Source organism: Lepidochelys kempii, chromosome 5 (genome assembly GCF_965140265.1).
Source record: "Lepidochelys kempii isolate rLepKem1 chromosome 5, rLepKem1.hap2, whole genome shotgun sequence".
Lineage (NCBI taxonomy): Eukaryota > Metazoa > Chordata > Testudines > Cheloniidae > Lepidochelys > Lepidochelys kempii.
The window spans coordinates 52,253,906-52,273,798 of record NC_133260.1 but is presented as its reverse complement, the minus strand read 5'-3'; the positions used below and the strand labels follow the sequence as shown (position 1 = coordinate 52,273,798).

Sequence of the window (19,893 nt, the reverse complement as noted above, 5' to 3'; positions counted from 1 at the left end):
ACATGATCCATTTGATAGCTTGAACAATTTAATTTTGGCCTTCATGAAAAGTAATACACTCTCCAAATTAATAGGCTGCAACAGCTACAAAATGAGGTTGTTCTATAGCTGCTTAGGACAAGAACAGTTTGGTAATGCCCACCCTCCATGACTTGTCCTGGCTGCTAGCCCGACAGAAACTTCAAGTTCAAGGGGTTAGTTTTAGAAAGCACAGTGAAACTCTTCATAATCTGTACCCAAAGTACTTGAGTGAACACGTATCATCATATATCCCTACTTTGTATTTACAGTAGGCTAGGGTGCATCTGCTGTTACTAGACCCTATTTCTGGCTGTCCCTAGGACATAGTGTATCAAGTTTATCCTTGATTGGGATTTATTTATGTATTTATTGGTGGGTAGGAAGAGGAGTGTTTCCTATGTTCTTTTGTGATTTTTTGTTTTGTTTTGTATTTGCTATCCTCTTGTATATTCCTTTTCTATGTAGGAATTGATCCTTGTAGTTTGACAGTATGGCTTCTGTGTGGTTTGCCATTGTGCCAGATCTTTGGGTTCAGATTGGCTGTATATTTGGGTAAATTATTTCCTCATTTTGACTTTAGTGGTGTTTACTGATTATTGTACATGTAATGCAATAAATGTTTAAAATACATTTATCAAAGTCACAGGGGAGTTAGGTGCCCAACTTTCATTGGGCGTTGGGTGCTTAACTCTCCTTCTTTATTTGAAAATCTCCCCCTACATATTTTCTCTCTCTCTGTATTATGCTTACCTGTCATATAATTCAGAGGTACAGCTCAGTTTACAGTAATATTAACTTTGTGGAATGTGGATCATGATACGCTAATGTCAAATCTATACACACACCCAAAATAAAAAGTACACAAAATCTATGGCACTGTGAACTTGAGCCTGGCAGTTTTTCATAATAATAATAATGTACAAAAAGAAAAAGAGCTCAATGTTGCATGACTGAGTTACAAATAAGTAAATGTAGGCTTTAACTTGCATTTTCCCAGCTTTTAGTGTGACAGCCTTAATATTCTTTTTTTGTTTTAAATGTCTTGATTGTTTTTAAATAAGGTAGAGAAGATTATTCTGCTATGGAATTTTATGTTTATTAAATTCAATATGCAAGTACATGCTAGAAACCAGATATAGACCATGATTCATGAAAACACTTAAGTACATAAGCAAGTCATTGAAATTTAAGCACATGCACAAGTGCTTTCTTGAATATGGATATTTTCCTGAATTGTGATCTTTGGCATTGACTTAAAATATGCATTATCTACCTGATCAGAATGAAATCAGGGAAATAGTTATAGTATGTAGACAGAATTTTAAAACCCACTAAATAGAAATTAGTCCTTTTAAACTATTGTAATCTGATATGAAAGTACACATCTAGGACAAGCCCTATGCATATTTTAGTTACTAATCTTTAATTAAAGGTAAACAGATTTGTTGACATTTTCTTTTATAAGCAGGAAAAAGGGGGTGGCAGAGCATACAAGACAAGAGTATACAGTTGAAGTAGTTCAGATTATGGTTTGCCTTAAACCTACAGTATATGCTGATTTTATAAAAAGTTATATCAGTGATTGTTTTAACTGAGTTTATGCCACCTGCTCTATATTTCATCAAATAGTTTAGTTGTTAGCCTTATAGATGTAGCTCCACAGGTCTTTCCATTTAAAACATACCTACCAGAAAAACATGCCCTCTCCCCCCCCTCCCACCCCCACCCAAAAAAAAAAAAAGAATTCAGAGAAATGGAAAGACTTGATTGCTATATACATTTTTGAAAAATATACTAAATAGAAACAAGGCATTGCCCCATACATGAGGCTCATGGCAATTCCATAGCTGAGCCTGTAGTGAAGTCAGGGACCTTCTCTCTTAACCATTATGTTTATTCAGATTTTGTAATAGATTTTTAATTGTTAGAGATGGGGAGGAGGGGAAGAGTAGTTTTAAAAGAAGGCCATAATGCATATCTCCTCTTTGCCTCCCAATGAACTGATGTTAAAGGAGAGCTTAAGGGAGTCTGAGACAGTGCAGGAGCAGGGGAAACAATAAGTTTATGGAGGGGATGGTATGATGGGATAGCCTAATTTTGGCAATTAATTGATCTTTGACTACTAGCAGTAAATATGCCCAATGGCCTGTGATGGGACACTAGATAGGGTGGGATCTGAGTTACTACAGAGAATTCTTTCTTAAGTGTCTGGGTGGTGAGCCTTGCCCGCATGCTCAGGGTTTAGCTGATCGCCATATTTGGGGTCGGGAAGGAATTTTCCTCCAGGGCAGATTGGCAGAGGCCCTGGGGGTTTTTCGCCTTCCTCTGCAGCATGGGGCATGGGTCACTTGCTGGAGGATTCTCTGCACCTTGAAGTCTTTAAACCACGATTTGAGGACTTCAGTAGTTCAGACATAGGTCGGGGGTTTGTTACAGGAGTTGGTTGGTGAGATTCTGTGGCCTGCATTGTGCAGGAGGTCAGACTAGACGATCATAATAGTCTCTTCTGACCTTAAAGTCTATGATTCTATGAAATGTAGAACAAGATGCATGCTGAACATTACCACTTGCTCAGTTGTTTGCCACTGTTGCATCTGATTCCCCGTGTTTGTCAACTCAATGTCTGTTTAGATTGTAAGTTCCCCAGAACAGAGACCTTGATCTAAACTCTCTTTTAAAATGTGGCTCCTCTGCTATTCCAGTAACATAAAGGTGGCCCATGCAGAACACACCTGACATAGTGAGAGGCTGAGCTGTCTATGTACTTATAGCCTTCATTACTGTGGTAACTGAACACCTCACTTGTAGTAAAGAGTTTTTATCCTCACAATATCCCTGTGATGTAGAGAAGTATCATCCCCATTTTACAAATGGGGAACTGATGCACAGAGTAGATTAACTGATTTACTCAAGGTCACACAGGAAGTCTTTGGCTGACCTAGGAATTGAACGCAGATCTCTTTAGGCTTACTTAGGCCAATACCTTTTGCACTACGATCGGGGGTGCTCAAACTTCATTGCACTGCAACCCCCTTCTGACAACAAAATTACAACATGACCCCGGGAGCTGGAGGGGTGTAAAAGCCCAAGCCCCGCTCGCCCAGGTGATGGGAGAGGAGGCCAGAGCCCAAGCCCCACCGCCCCTGGTGCGGGTAGAGCTTGGGCTTCAGCTTCAGCCCTGGGTCCCAGCAAGTCTAATGCTGGCCCTGGTGACCCCATTAAAATGGGGTTGTGACCCACTATGGGGTCCCGACCCACAGTTTTAGAACCGCTGCTACATTATCTATCCTCCTCTGACCCTATAGCAGGGGTGGGCAAACTTTTTGGCCTGAGGGCCACATCTGGGTGGGGAAATTGCTTGCAGGGCCAGGGCAGAGGGTTGCGGTGGGAGGGGGTGTGGTGTGCAGGAAGGGACTCAGGGAAAGGGGTTGGGGCAGAGCAGGGGTGCAAGGTGTATGGGGGGCTCAGGGAAGGGGGTTAGGGCACAGGAGAGGTGTGGAGTGCACGAGGGGGCTTAGGTCAGGGGGTTGAGGTATAGGAGGGGTGCAGGGTGCAGGAAGGGGCTCAGGGCAGGAGGTTGAGGTGCAGGAGGGGTGTGGGATGTAGCAGGGGGCTCAGGGCAGGGAATTGGGGTGCAGGAGGGGTACGGGGTGCAGGAAGGGGCTCAGGGCAGGGGGTTGGGTGCAGGAGGGGTGTGGGATGTGGCAGGGGGCTCAGGGCAGGGAATTGGGGTGCAGGAAGGGTGTGGGGTGCAGCAGGGTGCTCCGGGCAGGGAGTTGGGGTGCAGGGTGCAGGAGGGGTTCAGGCTTCGGCCCGGCTCCGCTTACCTAGAGCAGCTCCAGGGTGGCAGCGGCTTGCACCAGGGCCAGGGCAGGCTCCCTGCATGCCTGTCTCCCAGCCCTGGCACTGCACCACTCCAGGAAGTGGCCGGCACCACATCGCTGCGGTTCCTGGGGATGGGGGCACAGAGGGCTCTGCATGTTTCCCTCACCTGTGGGTACCTCCCCTGAAGCTCCCATTGGCCACGGTACCCCGTTCCTGGCCAATGGGAGCTTTGCGGGAGGTACCCACACGCAAGAGCAGCATATGGAGCTCTCTGCCCCCCCATCCCCACCCCCAGGGGTTGCAGGGATGTGGTGTGGCTGCTTCCAGGAACGGCACAGAGCCTGCGGCGGTGGCAATTCTGCTGGCCGGATCCAGCCCGTGGGCTGTAGTTTGCCCACCCCTGCCCTATAGTCAGCCTCAGGGCTGGCCCTAGATGTTTTTGCTGGCCTGGGTAGAAATCATTTACAGCACCTCCCTTGGAGCAGCCAAGCTTAAAAACCTCCAAAATTCAGCTGGGTCTATGCTATTCCTTCCTGCCCCTTGCACAGAAGATTTGTCAGGGAATGGCCAGTGTAGGAAGGAAGGAAACAGGGTGGGATTTCTGGAGCATAGTGCACTCTGGCTCTTTTATGCCAGCATAATAATGTATAGATTTCAGACAATAAGCCATATTGCAATGTGGAAATCTCACAAAGTAAGTGCTGGTAGACCTTTTACTTGGGATATTAAAAGCTAGATTGAACTAACACTAGAAATTATACTGTAAGGATCCGATGAAGTGAGCTGTAGCTCACAAAAGCTTATGCTCAAATAAATTGGTTAGTCTCTAAGGTGCCACAAGTACTCCTTTTCTTTTTGCGAATACAGACTAACACGGCTGTTACTCTGAAAACTGTAAGGATTAATTCTGCTTTGATGGGGAGATGGACAGGAAGGTGCATAATAGATTTTTGCATCTCTCACTTCTAATATTCTGTAATGATTCCCATAAAATTAAGTCTATCTTAATTTTTTTCAATTTCTCATACATTCTGAAGGAAGTCCATCCTTCACAGATTAGATGCCAAGAGGCAGTTCACATCTTCAATGTGTGAGAGTTTCAGAACATCACAATGTGGGTTCTGAGGATAAATGCAATGGGTTTAAAATAACGTTTTTTCCATTTAATAGTGGGGTGTTTTTCAGTGGCCAGCTGAATCATGAGTGGGAAAGATGTGGACCAGACTATGAAAATGTTTGACAACTCCTGCCTTAGATACATTTATAAAATATTATCTGTCATCTGCAGTCAGATAAGAAACTTCTTTTGGCAAAGTGATTTTCCAGTTTCTTAATTCTCAGCTCAACTTCCTGAGCTGTTACTCTCCAGTATCCTATAGAGAAGATCTATAGAAGTTATTTAATGAAGAGGAAAACTGTATTACTTGCCAGCAGCTGGAGTTCTCAAATCTCCACAAATTGAATTTAATGTTCAACTGGGACACTGACTCTTTAAAAAGAAAGTTGTTTCCTCAAGCATGTAGAAAGAATACCATCAGTGTCCCTTGAGATCAAAGAGAGTGTCATCTTGTAGTTCTTGATTCAGTTAAAGACTTAATCACATGTTTAAGTCCATCACTGTTCCCTTTCTTAAGTCCCATCGACTTAAAGTTAAGCACATGCTTAATGCTGTCCTGAATTGGGCTAATACTCATATAACCTCACTACTAACCTTTTGCCACAAGTTAATGGATCTTTATATTGGATTATTGTGGTTCCTGCAGATGAAGCCTGAAGACGATACTGGTGGGTGCAAGTAACATAACTTGTACCACAGGTTGCAACCTACCTTTTTAAAAAGTAACAATGGCTTCTCAGCATTCACACATCATAGAATGTGGATCTAAAGGGGCTAGTGATTAAGACCCTGATATTGCAGACACTCAAGCATGTATATTACTCAGTCATATTGACTTCTATAGGGTTACTCAGGTGAGCAGAGTTACACACATGCTTAAGTGTTTTGCAGGATTAGGGCCTGAGAAGGCACCAATGTCTTGACTGCAACCTGATTATTTACCGTGCAAGACACAACAAATATATTACTATGTAGGAGTTGAGAAACAGCAATCTTAAATTGGAATATTAAGTATCTTTTATTTAATTCTCTTTGACTGTGACTCTGTACTGCTCTTTTCACTATAGAGTAACCTTACAGTGAGATGTTTCCTAGACAGCATTATGTTTAAGATCAGTATTTTCTCCCTATCCTCTGCCTGTTCTCTAAAAATTAATTTTAAAAATGTGCTTCAAAATAAGATCCTCAATACATTTTGGTATGGAGTGCATTTCTCCATCTTAATGGAAAATAAATATATTATTTTGTTTTGCTTTATATTCTAGATACCGTACTCTTCAGCATCTCCTGGGAATTATGTAGTAAGTACCCTTGTGTGTGTTTGCTCATTAGAATTGATGTTACATGTTATTTAGGCACAGAAATAGTCGTCCAGATGTTAAGAAGAACCCTTGTGTATTGGTTGAGAAGTGAACATCTGATCCGTGTTTAGTTGTTTTGTCTGCCATCTACAGCACATATGTTGGTGTTCATTACTAGAACAGTTATCAGTCTGGTCAAAATTGCCTTGAGTGCTGTGGTTTACTTCAGCATATGTTTCTGTAACCAATGCAATACTTCAATACTTCAATATAAAAGGAGAAAAAAACTGCCTTTTCTTGGTGACAAACAATAATGTGCTTGAATTTTTGAAGCTCTGCAGAAAAAATTTCATTGGAAGAACTAGAAAAGCTTAAACCTCCCAAAAGATATGTAGCACATCACTTAAAAAGACACTCACAGCTAATGTTTTATGGGACATTTTTACTCTCTGTTGCTTATAATTACCTCCTGAAGGCCTGAAAACTCTCTTTTTTTCAACAACTACCTGAGTGCTACCCTGTCAGCTGCTGGGTCCCGGTCACTGAGAGCTACAAGGGGTAAAACAACCACTATCTTATACTCCTCAAGGTCCTAGTCACTGAAAGCTTTGGGGGATGAGAAGTCTATATCTGTACTTGTGGAACTGATAGCCTTGCACTCAAAGCTGACAAGTACCATCAAGAGGAGCATAACCATTAGATCGCCGTTAAAGACATCTCAGTCCCTGTAGACCTTAGACTCCAGAATGGGTGTTACTGAGGCTCCAAGTGCGTCCTGTACCATAGAGGTGTCTAAGAGCCATGCCTCTTCCAAACAAGACCCAGTACTGAAGACTTTCTCTGTTACAGGTCACAACCATATTAGCAGACATTCTACGATGAAGAGATCAGCACCATCTGGCTCTCTGGTGTCCTCGGTACCTGCTTCGATACCCTGGTCTGCATCTCCTGAATAAATGTTTGTGTAGGCTCACCTTATGGCACATACTTGCCAGATATCCACCTTGGTACTGATATCAACCTCCATCATTCCTCTGGTACCACAGGAGTTCTGGTACTCAAGAGACCTCTTTGTACCTAATGAACCAGAGTCTTCTCTACGGTCTGCTTCTGCTCATCCTTCAGTACCAGGATCCTCTGGGTCACTGAAGGCACTTTTCTCATCAAGACTTCCCTGATTCCCTGACTTCTACCATCCAGGGAGAGCACTTATCACCTCCCATGAAATATATTGAAGGATATTCTGACTCTGACTCCGAACTCTGTATTCAGGAATCTCTTGTTTATTCAATGGGTCATTATTCTTCTCCATATGTGGAGAGAAGGGAGGAGAGGCGACCTTGACCTCCAGCCGCCTGAGGTGACCAACAGTGGCTACCTCTTCCTCCCATATCTTATAGTCCATCTCATTGGCGTTATTGGGATCCATGGGCCCCGTACTGTCAACAACATCTGACGGGGGAAGGGGAAAGTTCACTCTGCAGTGAGCATAGAAACTTTTGCTCTTCCTTACCTTCACTTCCTCCTACACTTGAAGAACAAGAGGTAAGGGCTGATAAGGAAGTAAAACCTCATACGAATATTTCATTGTCATCATTAGATGAGGCTGTAATGTTTCCACCACCTTCCATAGCACATGACATTAAACAATTCCAGGACTTGAGGAAGTGAATTGTGGATAGGCTTCAGAATTCTTGTGAAGAAGTCCAGGGCCCCCATCATAAACTCCTGAACATTTTACACATTTCAGCTTAGGCATGCATGCCACTCCCAGTTAATGAGACTCTTTAGAGCCAGACAGGGCCATCTGGCAGACTTCGGCTGTGGCACCTCCAATTTGCAAATGTGCTGACAGGAAATGCTATGTCCCAGAGGAGAATTCAGAATTTTTATTTTCACCTCCCTCACTGAATTCCTTAGTTGTGGATGCAGTTAATGAGTGCAGGAGGCAACACAACACAAAAACTATCCCATAAAATAAAGACCAGAAGAGATCTATACTCCTGTAAATAAGAAAAATATAGCAGGTCTCAAACAGTCCAGAGGTCATGCCCAGCCCATTTTTCTGGTTTCTGTAGAACTCCTGAACCACAAGCTGAGACCGAGGTAGTCAAAGAAGAAAACATCTACTACAACCACTACATCGCAGCCACCAGCGTTGTCCAAGTGTCAGTTTTGATGAGTCTAAACCACCCATTTCACACAAATCTGCTGCTGCACTAACCAACCCTCTTCCCTGCCATTGGATTCTGCCTCTCCCATCTTCAAGCCGCCTGTGAGACAATAACATTCAACAAATGGATTTTGAAGGTTGTAATTCCTATTCCATCCGTTTCACCTCCATCTGTCCCTCCAACCCTCTTCCCTGTTCCTTTTCAGGGACCCATCTGACGATCAGTTGCTGAATCAGCAGGTTCATAGAATCATAAACTATCAGGATTGGAAGGGACCTCAGGAGGTCATCTAATCCAACCCCCGGCTCAATACGGGACCAATCCCCAGCTAAATCATCACAGCCAGGGCTTTGTCAACCCTGAGATTAAAAACCTCTAAGGAAGGAGATTCCACCACCTCCCTAGGTAACCCATTCCAGTGCTTCACCACCCTTCTAGTGAAAAAGTTTTTCCTAACATCCAACCTAAATCTCCTCCACTGCAACTTGAGACCATTACTCCTTGTTCTGTCGTCTGGTACCACTGAGAACAGTTGAGATCCATCCTCTTTGGAACCCCCTTTCGGGTAGTTGAAAGCAGCTATCAAATCCCCCTTCATTCTTTTCTTCCGCAGACTAAATAATCCCAGTTCCCTCAGCACAGTCATGTGCTCCAGCCCCCTAATCATTTTTGTTGCCCTCCACTGGACTCTTTCCAATTTTTCCACATCCTTCTTGTAGTGTGGGGCCCCAAACTGGACACCGTACTCCAGATGAGGCCTCACCAATGTCGAATAGAATGGTCACGTCCCTCGATCTGCTGGCAATGCCCCTACTTATACAGACCAAAACGCCGTTAGCCTTCTTGGCAAGAAGGGCACACTGTTGACTCATATCCAGCTTCTCATCCACTGTAACCCCTAGGTCCTTTTCTGCAGAACTGCTGCCTAGCCATTCGGTCCCTAGTCTGTAGGAGTGCATGGCATTCTTCCGTCCTAAGTGCGCTTGTCCTTGTTGAACCTCATCAGATTTCTTTTGGCCCAATCCTCCAATTTGTCTAGGTCACTCTGGACCCTATCCCTACTCTCCAGTGTATCTACCTCTCCCCCCAGCTTAGTGTGATCTGCAAACTTGCTGAGGGTGCAATCAATCCATCCCATCATCTGGATCATTAATGAAGATATTGAACAAAACCGGCCCCAGGACCGACCCTTGGGGCACTCTGCTTGATACCAGCTGCCAACTAGACATGGAGCCATTGATCACTACCCATTGAGCCTGATGATCTAGCCAGCTTTCTATCCACCTTATAGTTCATTCATCCAGCCCATACTTCTTTAACTTGCTGGCAAGAATACTGTGGGAGACCGTATAAAAAGCTTTGCTAAAGTCAAGGAGTAACACATCCACTGTTTTCCCCTCATCCACAGAGCTAGTTATCTCATCATAGAAGGCAATTAGGTTAGTCAGGCCTGACTTACTCTTGGTGAATCCATGCTGACTGTTCCTAATCACTTTCCTCTCCTCTAAGTGCTTCAGAATTGATTCCTTGAGGACCTGCTCCATGATGTTGCCTCTCTCCTACGTTTAGGGGCCATAGAACCAATTTCACTTTAGCACCAGGAAAAAGGGTTCTTCTACTCCAAGTAATTTCTGGTCCCCCCAAAAAATGGGGGATGGAAACCAATATTATATTTTAGGTATTTCAACAACTATATGAAACAACAGAAATTCAGGATGGTGACTCTTGCAGCTATAATTCCTTTTCTAGATTCTGGGGATTGGTTTGTGACACTCTATCTTCAAGACATGTATTTCCATATTGTGATTCACCTCTCTCACAAGTGGTTTCTTCCATTTACAGTCAGTCACAAACATTTTCAATACACTTTCAGCCTCTCCTCTGCCCCAAGGTATTCTCAAAGGTGATGAAAGTCAGAGCCATTCACCAATGTCCTCTAGGCATTATTGTCTTCCCTTATCTCAATGAGTGGTTACTCCAGGGCCAATCCAATCAGGAGGTCCTATCAACACTATAGACGATATGTTCCTTGTTTCACACCTGAGGTATCCAGATCAATCTTGTAAAGTCCTTTTTGATCCTGGTTCAACAGATCGATTTCATAGGAGCCTCTCCAGATGCCATGATAGCCAGGGCTTACCTACCTGTGACAGGTTTGTGGTTCTGCAGACTCTTATTGCAAAGATTCAGTTAAGTCCTCACATTTTGGCAAGGAATTGTCTTCAGCTATTGGGCCATATGGTGGCATGCATATTTGTGAGCTAGCATGTCACATCCTGTCTCTACTGTCTCCAGTGGCAGAACTCAGTAGAAGAACCCATCCAAATTCTGTTTGGGAATCCCCTTCTTTCAACCCCCTCCAACCACCATTATCTGTTCAGGTATCCCTCTTGGGATGGGGAGTGTATCTTGGTCCTCACATCATCCAAGGCAGGTGTCTTCCCAAGAGAGTCATCTACATGTCAACATTCTGGAATTGAGGCAGTCAGGAATGCTAGCTCCCACTTTCTCCCACTGATCAAAGTCAATTCAGTCAAGATCGTGACAAACAATGTGGCCTGCATGTTCTACATCAATCGTCAGGTTGGGGCGTGTTCCCCCTCACTCTGTGCCGAAGCAGTAAAACTCTGGAGTTGGCGCATTACCAACCACATAGCTATCTTAGCTTCTTACCTCCACGGCATACAAAATGTTACTGCCAACCACCTAAGCAGACACTTTTCTCAGTTACAACTGGGAGTTGGATTCATGAGTCCTCCAGAGTATATTTCTAACCTGGGGACTTCCAGAGGTGGATCTTTTTGCTACTGCCACCAATGTAAAGTGTAAGAAGTTTTACTCTGGGCAAGACTTGATTCTGCATCTAGGATGTGTTCCCACCAGTGCCATTGATCTTGAAAGTTCTCAACAAGATCAAGCAGGACAAGGCCAAAATCCTTTTGACTGTACCAACTTGGCCAAGACAAGTTTGGTACCTTACCTGATTCAAGTCACATCTTGTCCGCTGCTGAGACTTCCTCTAGATTACCACCTGTTGTCTCGGGATGCTGGTTGGACACTTCACCCCAATTTGGACATTTTGTGACTTTAAGCATGGCTAGATGGTTCTTGGGGTTAGAGATTTCCTGCTCAACAGCAGTATAACAGGTTTTGTTAAATAACAGAAAAACTATTCTAGAAAAACTATTAGAAATACCTTCAGAAATGGAAGAGATTTCACCCATGGTGTGTCTGTCGACAAGTGCTTCCTATCTGTTCTTTTCTTTCCACCATTCTGGAATACCTGTTAGAATTAAAAAGATCAGTATGAGTTCTTCCAAGGTTCACTTGGTGACCAACAGCTTTTCACTCATCAGTGGAAGGTTTTTTGATTTTTGCTTACCCCATAATCTCAAGATTTGTTAAAGACCTGATGAGTCTTTATCCATAGGTTAGAAAGCCTGCCCCAGTATGGGATTAAAACCTAAAATGGCCTTATGACACACCCCTTTGAACCATTCGCTACATGTTTTCCACTCCACTTCTCCATGAAAACAGCTTTCTTGGAGGGCATCACTTCCACATGGAGAGTGAGAGAATGGGGGACTCTAATAGCAGATCCCCCCCTTTACAGTATTTTTCAAGGAAGAGATTTCAAAATGGCCACATCTCAAGTTCCTACCCAAAGTGTCCTCTGAGTTTCATCTTAACCAGACCATTCATTTACTGTTTCTCCCCAAAACCACATCATTTCAAACAGGAAGCTACTTTTCCATTCCTTAGATGTCAGAAGGGTGATAGATCTTTTATCTAGACTGGACCAAAGCATTTTGAAAGTCTCCCAGACTGTTTTGATTTAGGACAGATGTAAAAGTTCCACTATCTCCACCCAAAGGCTCTCAAGGTGAATCTCTGGATGTATAATTTCATTTTATGACTCCGCCAACATCTAACCTCCTTCTAGTGTGTTAGCCCATTCTACCATGTTACAGTCTATGTCTATGACATTACTCAAGGATGTTCCAGTTGCTGACATTTTCAGAGCTGAACTAGGGCTTCAGTACATACTTTTTCCAAGAACCATGCTTCGGTTCATACCTCTAGGTCAGATGTGGCAGTTGGCAGTGCAGTTCCGTCTTCAGTATTGGAGTCTCTTCTGAAGCTCCCACCATCCTGTTGGAATATTGTTTGGGAGTTATCTGAAATGGAGCACCCATACGGACATTACGTGAAGAAAGGGAGAGGTTACTCACCCTGTGCAGTAACTGGAGTTCTTTGAGGGTGTATGTCCCTGTGGATGCTGCACTACCTGCCCTCCTTCCCTTCTGCTTCGGAGTTTCCCTGGCGGGACTTTGTGGTAGGGAAGGAACTGAGGGCAGCTTGCCCGTGCAGCCCTAGATATTGTCACTGTGGGGCATGAGGATGTGTAGGGCTGAACGGGCACCACTACTGATGATCTTTTCTCAAAAGCATGGGGGGGCCCAAGCACACCTGACATGAAGCACCCATAGGAACACACATCTTGAAGAACTCCAGTTACTGTATGAGACGAATAACCTCTCCTTCTGGTGCGCACAGTTTTTTCCAAACACTTTGTATTTTTTGACTTTTTTAAAGGGTGTTGAAAAACTGGAGCGAGTGCACCAAAAAGCCTCAAAAATTATTTGAGGGCTGGAGAAAATTCCTTATAGTCAGAGACTTAATGAGTTCAGTTTGTTTAATTTATCGAAAAGAAGAGAGGTGACTTGATTACAATGTACCTTTATGGGAGAAAATACTGGGTACTGAAGGGCTTTTTAATTTAGCAGACAAAGGCATAAAAAGCAGCAGTGGCTGGAAGCTGAAACCAGATAAATTCATGTTTAAAAAATTGGGACACATTTTTAATAGTGAGGGTGATTAGCCATTGGAATGAACTACCAAGGGTCGTGGTAGATTCTCCATCAGTGTCAATTTTTAAATCAAGATTGGATATTTTTCTAAAAGTTACGCTCAAGGGAGGATTTTGGGAAAGTTCCAGGGCTTGCATCACGTAGATCAGACAAGATGATCACAGTGGTCTCTTCTGGCCAGTTAATCTACACAGGGATAACTGGATGAAATTGACTGGCCTCTGATACACAGGAGGTCATATTAGATGATCTAATGGTCCCTTATGGTCTAAACTCCATGAATCTATGACATCTTTAGTGGAACAAATCTTGTTAGTAGACACAGGAGGCACTCCATGGTCTTTCTCAATACACTACTGAGGGAGAAGTGCAGGATAGAGACTGGTAGTTGGTAGGTTACATTGCCAATCATTTAAGGGGTCAGAAGTGTATGTATGTGTATGTCTGTAGATTGGTGGTATTCAGGGACATATTATTATTGGATAACAGATTTGTGTTTAGAATAAAGTTATTTGTTAAGTTTATTCAGTAACTTGCAGCCAGCAGTATTAACCCACAAATATCTCAAGTATTTTATTTGTACCAGCTCAGAGGCAGGGGCAGCAATGACTAATGCAGCATTACTGACTTTGATTATAGCATACACCTGGAAATAGTGTTCATGAATGCATTGCTGCTGCTTCAGAGCCAGTAAATGGTGTGTTTTGTAGGGCACACAAAGATTTTTTTCAATTGTTCCAATTCCAAAACTTCCCCCTTCCTTCCAAAAATGTGTTGGTCATATTACAGCAAATCTCAGCAATGCCCCTTCAAGCAAACAGTTTCACACTTTGAAATCTCAGTATGCTCCATGACATGAAGTGAACAGAATGGATATTGAAACAAAATCATTCTTTTTTATAGCAATTGTTCTATTTTTAAATATTAATACAGACCTATGACAATGAAAACTGCCTTCTAGTAATAGCAATTTATAACATTTTTTATTATGGAAAATTTCTGGGTTAATTTTTTATTGTATATTAGAATATTTGAATCAAAACTGTAACCAGTCAAGTTTTCATTTTACTTCAAGATATTACTGTAGCTGCAAATGTGGTACACAAGAAATTATGGTGCTGATGAGCTAAAGAATTAAGTTGTTTTGCACAAAACAATAGGAGTAATTTTTTTAAAGAAAACAAAAAGAACAGCTTGTTTAATAACCAGTGCAGTTTGTTTAAATGGTTTGTTTTCACAGAAAAAATTGCAACACAGAAATACAGAAAATTAACAGAAAAAAAGAAAATAGACATTTCTTATTTTTAAATGGATTTAGCAAATACTAGATGAGCTCCCGTTCTCTTTTATCTGTAATGTAATAGCTATATATCTGCAGATCTGGACTCAGATTTACCAAGCTGATCTTGTGCTGACACTTTGTCATTAATCTCAAGTCATTTATCCTGAGTTATATGTGTACAAATATGAAAAAAGAGAATGTGTGATGTTTTATGAACTGAATTAAATTTATCAGGACCTGGATCTACCAAAGGTTGATCCACACATCTCACAGAAAGAGACTTCTTTCCAGTGGCTGGACTTCCATTGAACACCTCTTCTCCTCCCATGTGATCTCTGTACTGTGTGACAGCAGGCAGTAGCTTATTCTGCCAGTGTTGACACTACAGTTAGCAGCCTGCTGCATCACAGTCAGTGAGGAGAGAGCAATACCAGCTGGAAAACTGGCTATAGTAGAGGTGGGTTCAGAGAATCAGCTATGTATTAACAGCCCTGGACCCTGAACAAAGCATTGCTTCTGTACTCCAGTACTGGCAGACAGTAGCAGATTTGAGCAGTGGATCTTTCTGGATCCATGGATCTGCACATATTGGGATTCAGGGCTTGAGCCTGCAGATCCATGGCACTAGCTTTTGTCTGCCCTTGAGTAAATTCACTGGTTTACAAGAAAATAGATGATGAAGTACGTCTTTCTTTTGTTCTATGGAAATGTGTTCCTTTTCACCAAAACAACACACAACCTTTATGATGTGCTTTTGTCACTTGGATTATCTTCAATCTTTACAGTAATATTTTTTCTTTTATATTAACGGAATATTTTCTACCCTTTTTAGGGTCCTCCAGGGGGTGGAGGGCCACCAGGAACACCCATCATGCCTAGTCCTGCAGGTATCCAAATCTAATCAGAAAATTTAAAGACAATGTAAATAACATTCTGTGGGCAGGGGTGGGGTGTGGGGAGTAGGTAATATACAGATTCAGTATTCCAGTTCTTCCTGTGCCCATTTGCTACCAGTGCAGAATAATCCACATTATATATATTTCAGCAAGCAACAGCCAATAAAAAGCTCTCACTTTTGCACTCTTCTTCTCTCTCTCCCTTCCTCCTTCCCTCCTCAGACTTCCTCCTGCTTTGCTGGAGAGAGGCAATATGGTTGGTAATTTGATTTTACTGGCTCCTTCCAGGGCTCTCAAGACTATTTTTTTTGGTCTCCATTAGCAACAGGAAGGAAGAAGAGAGATAAAACGGAATGTGCATTGTTTCTGCTAGTGTTGTTCAGTGCACATTTGCCAGCAACTTTTATGTATCCTGTGAGACTGTCCCTGGAGTATCCTGCTTAAAGTGGGAGTTTAAAGGAGTGTCCCGTAGCTTCAGCTCAGCCAGCTAGCTCTGCATTAAGAAGAGTGGCAAGTGTTTCCCTACATCAAGGTTTTCCAAAGTTCCTGACGTGAACAAAGAATCGGAAGAGGTTGTGGAGGGTGGACACACACAAGACTTCCTCTCCTCCCATGGATAGCATTAGGGACCTGGTAAGCAGGAAGTGTTTGCCTCTGATCTGGGGTCCCGACTTAACCGATCTTCACTAGATCAGTCAGACTTCTTCTGGGAATCTTCCACTCCTAAGAAGCACATCTCCTTCTCATCCTCCTTTCATCAACCAAGAGGTCATTGATCGCCACTTCTAGAGACCTTTCCATCTCTGTGACACCTTACGTCGTCAGATCCACATATTCCTACCTCCCTGCCGTCATTACTTGCACGAAGGATAGGGAAGTCCTTTTTAAGAGACAGAAGCAGAGCTTCCCAACCCTTCCATGGAAGTTTTCCTGTACTGATGGAAAAACCTCATTAAATATGTGGCTAAAATTTTAAAAACACAATCTGTGATAGAAAAAAAGGAGGACTCCTCTCCTGTTCAATACTTAAGAAGATGACTAATGGGTGCTGGCAGTTAAATATTCAAATATCTCCTAATTTAAAAACAAGCTCCTCAAATAGCATGTACTTCTGAAAACATTCAACACAGCCGTAAATTGCCAGTGGCATATGTAAGTGGCCAATGTGGATCATGAACAAGCCTTTTGTTTTGATGGAGGAACAAGAAGCTGTGGTATAAAAATATTCAAGTAACAGCCACCAGGAAAGCTACCAAGGGAACTAATCTCTAAAAACAAAACCCTCCAACTGTTAGTGTCCCAATGGGCCAAACCACTGGTATGTGTTTAAGATAATAACTAACAGAAAATGGAGCCATGATTCCTTGAGGAGAGCCATGTTGTCTGTTTTCAGAAGGACCTGTTCTGAAAAACTTGTTTCTTAATGATAGCAGAAGAAGCCAAATAGGAATTTTTTTCAATCTCTCTCTCTCTCTGTCTCAGTCTCAGAGAGAGAGAGAGAGCGATTTTATGCCAGTCTGAATGCTTGGGTCTAGCTTCTCTCTTGTGATGGATGGAGGAGACAATACACTAGAATCTATTTAGTGATATTCCATGCATATAATGGGTTTATTATCTCACCAATGTTAGTTAATGCTTAGAAAGTTGAACCAAAGTAGTGAGGCTCTTGAGGGAAATATACGTTGGACTTGATTTTAACACCTTGGAGCAAGTATCAAACTTTCTAGCTTTAGCCCAGGATACATTCCTAATTCCAAGGCACTTCAGTCAGGCATGTGCTTTTCCTCCTTTCACTTTTCTATGTAAGTAGAGGTAATTCTGTTTCAAAGGACATGCACAGGGTCTCCCATTGCCCCCACTTTGTCTCAGAAAATGGTGAAGTTTCTGTGCTCTGTTAAGCTCAAAGCTCTCTGAGTCTTTTTTTACATTGTCTCTAGGGCAGAGAAAGGGGAGATTTTGTGGAGGAATTGTGGAACGCAGCTACTTGGCTGTCTCTCCGCTCTTTCTACAAACATCATAGATGTGATGTCATTCCATTGTTGGATGTGTCCTTTTGCAGATGTGTTCATCACTTGGTGATTCACAGAGACTAATTGTTTTTGTTGGATGGGATGCCCCTGACAAAGTGTTCTCAACTGCTGTTTTCCTGGGAAAATGTTCTCCCTATGTTGTCTCCCTGGCTACAGTCGTTTTTTGCCTTCTCCTCTCTGCAAAATGTCTGTGAGGAGTGCTTACCACTGGTGGCAAGGCAGGGTTCAAAACCAAGAATTTCTTACCTACTTATTATTTTCTGGGCCCTGGCTTCTATTCAACCCTTAGCTCAGACAAATAGTTCCATAGGTTTCATTATATTGTCTAGTTAGTTAAAATCTAGATTTTAGCTTTGGAAGTTTTCAAGCGTTAGGGAGAGAGAAGGAGACAGCATTTAGCTGGCTGACAGGCATGAAAATGAGAGCTTTTCATGGGCTGCTACTCACCTGAAATCTGCATGAGGAGGAGCTACCCATTGATCGGCCCTGGTGGAAACCAGAGCATATAAGTGTTTAGTAAGTGAGAAATTCTCCTTTCACAAAGACTGCAGAAAGTTAGTAAAGTAATCTGGAGGTTTTAGAAAAAGTGTTTTAGGAACTAAGTGGTTACAAATTTTTGATGATTTATAGACATGTTAACAATAATGCATAAACTCAGTCTAGAAGTAGTCACAGCAGCCATTTAGGGAGCATTGCAATTATTTCTTTTCATAGCTCTGCCATTTGGCTAAGAATAGAGATACAACGAAATCTTCCACTATATTGCCAATGTGTAACAGTGGCTTAGACATAGGAGAAATATTAACAGAATGATGAGAAAGTGCAGTAGGTGAGTAGTTTTATTTCAGGTCACATCTTGGTAATTAAAATAATATTTGTTTCAGATTCAACTAACTCTGGAGACAACATGTACACTTTAATGAATGCAGTACCACCTGGACCCAACAGATCTAATGTAAATATGAACCTATTATGTATTTTTCTGCAGTATGAAGCCCTGTTTGATTCATGCACTGGATCACCAGACCTTCATCTTATCTGAATCATGCTTATCTTCCCCATTTTGAGTGGGTACAAACAGTCCTTTAGCACCTTGAATACCTTGAAATTTGTGCATGTAAAAACTTTAAGCGGTGCATGTAAATCTGTTAGGTAGATGACTAAATTTGTCATCCTGGGGTATGCTGTTCTGGTCACAGTAGTACACCCTATCAGCTTCCATTAGTATGTGCAGAGCTTAAACTTTCATTACAAAAATATATTTTTACCTCTTAATAATGCAAAGAAAACTTCTGAATGTGACCCAGTCAATGATTTATTACCAACTCTATAGATGGATAAAATCAATAGCTTTCTGAAGGGTGAGATCTGCCTTGTTCATTTGAGTTGAGTGTTAAATATGAAGCTTAATGACAACCATTAAATATTAACTATGACACCACCGATTATTTTAGGCAAAACATCCAGCCATTCTGGAAGTGATGAAAACTTGGATTTTTGGAAAGAACTTTCTTCTCTTTCTATCCCTTATAGTTGTCCTCAATTTAGATGTCATTTATGCAAGCAGACCATGTAGTTAGAGGTCAATTTGAAAAAAGGCCACAAGAACTTAAGTAATGGTTTAATTGTAGTGCATTTATTGAAATTCATTGCATGTTTATCTACAAGTGCTGTAAATATCTGTGTTCTCAATTTGAAGACCCAGGTTTAATGATAAACTGTGAAATCCAAATGCTGAACTGGCAGAACTTTATATTGTTGCAGTGATAGTGCGCTGTAGTCTGCTGTGATGCTCAGCACAGGTAGGGTGGGATTTCCAGAAGTGGTCTGTGTTGGCCTAACTCTGCTCTCATTGAAGTCAATAGTGAAACTCCCATTAACTTCAACAGGAGTAGATTTTAGTCATCACTGAGCACTTTTGAAAAGTCCCAACCATAGTACTTAAGTAGGACGTAAGCGGTATATAGGCCACAGGCTAACTCTCTGCACAGACATGAATTCTCCAGGAGTGCAGAACACAGTAACTGAGGTAAAGGCTGGAAAAAAAGAAGTGAAAACCATGTAAGTGAAAATCACATAAAAATAATCCTCTCAGAGATAGACTATACAATTCAGTTTCTCCATTTCTATTTTTGTGCTTATTACTGTGTTTTATTAGATTATCTGCAATATATTCGTGCATTAATATAAATTTTAATATATTATCACGGTCCTTTTACAGTTTCCAATGGGCCCGGGGTCAGATGGACCTATGGGTGGTTTGGGTGGAATGGAATCACATCATATGAATGGATCTTTAGGTAAGGATAACAAATCTAGTGAATACTGATTTTAGAACTGTTTTTTATGACTAACTCCACAATAACCACAGCTCTA

The 19,893-nt window shown here is 42.0% G+C and overlaps 1 protein-coding gene across 7 annotated transcripts in view; it reads left to right on the top strand.

The window, feature by feature from the left end:
• SSBP2 (single stranded DNA binding protein 2) overlaps positions 1–19,893 on the top strand; it is a 273,747-nt gene that overhangs the window by 226,266 nt on the left and 27,588 nt on the right. For all 7 annotated transcript variants that reach the window (XR_012158937.1, XM_073344389.1, XM_073344396.1 and 4 more), the window contains 4 exons: positions 6,229–6,264; positions 15,424–15,478; positions 18,402–18,472; positions 19,739–19,817. Coding sequence is in view for 6 of the 7 variants with exons in the window: in XM_073344389.1 (XP_073200490.1) it covers positions 6,229–6,264; positions 15,424–15,478; positions 18,402–18,472; positions 19,739–19,817 (241 nt within the window). In the remaining variant the exon portion in view is untranslated. The remainder of the gene's footprint in view (positions 1–6,228; positions 6,265–15,423; positions 15,479–18,401; positions 18,473–19,738; positions 19,818–19,893) is intronic.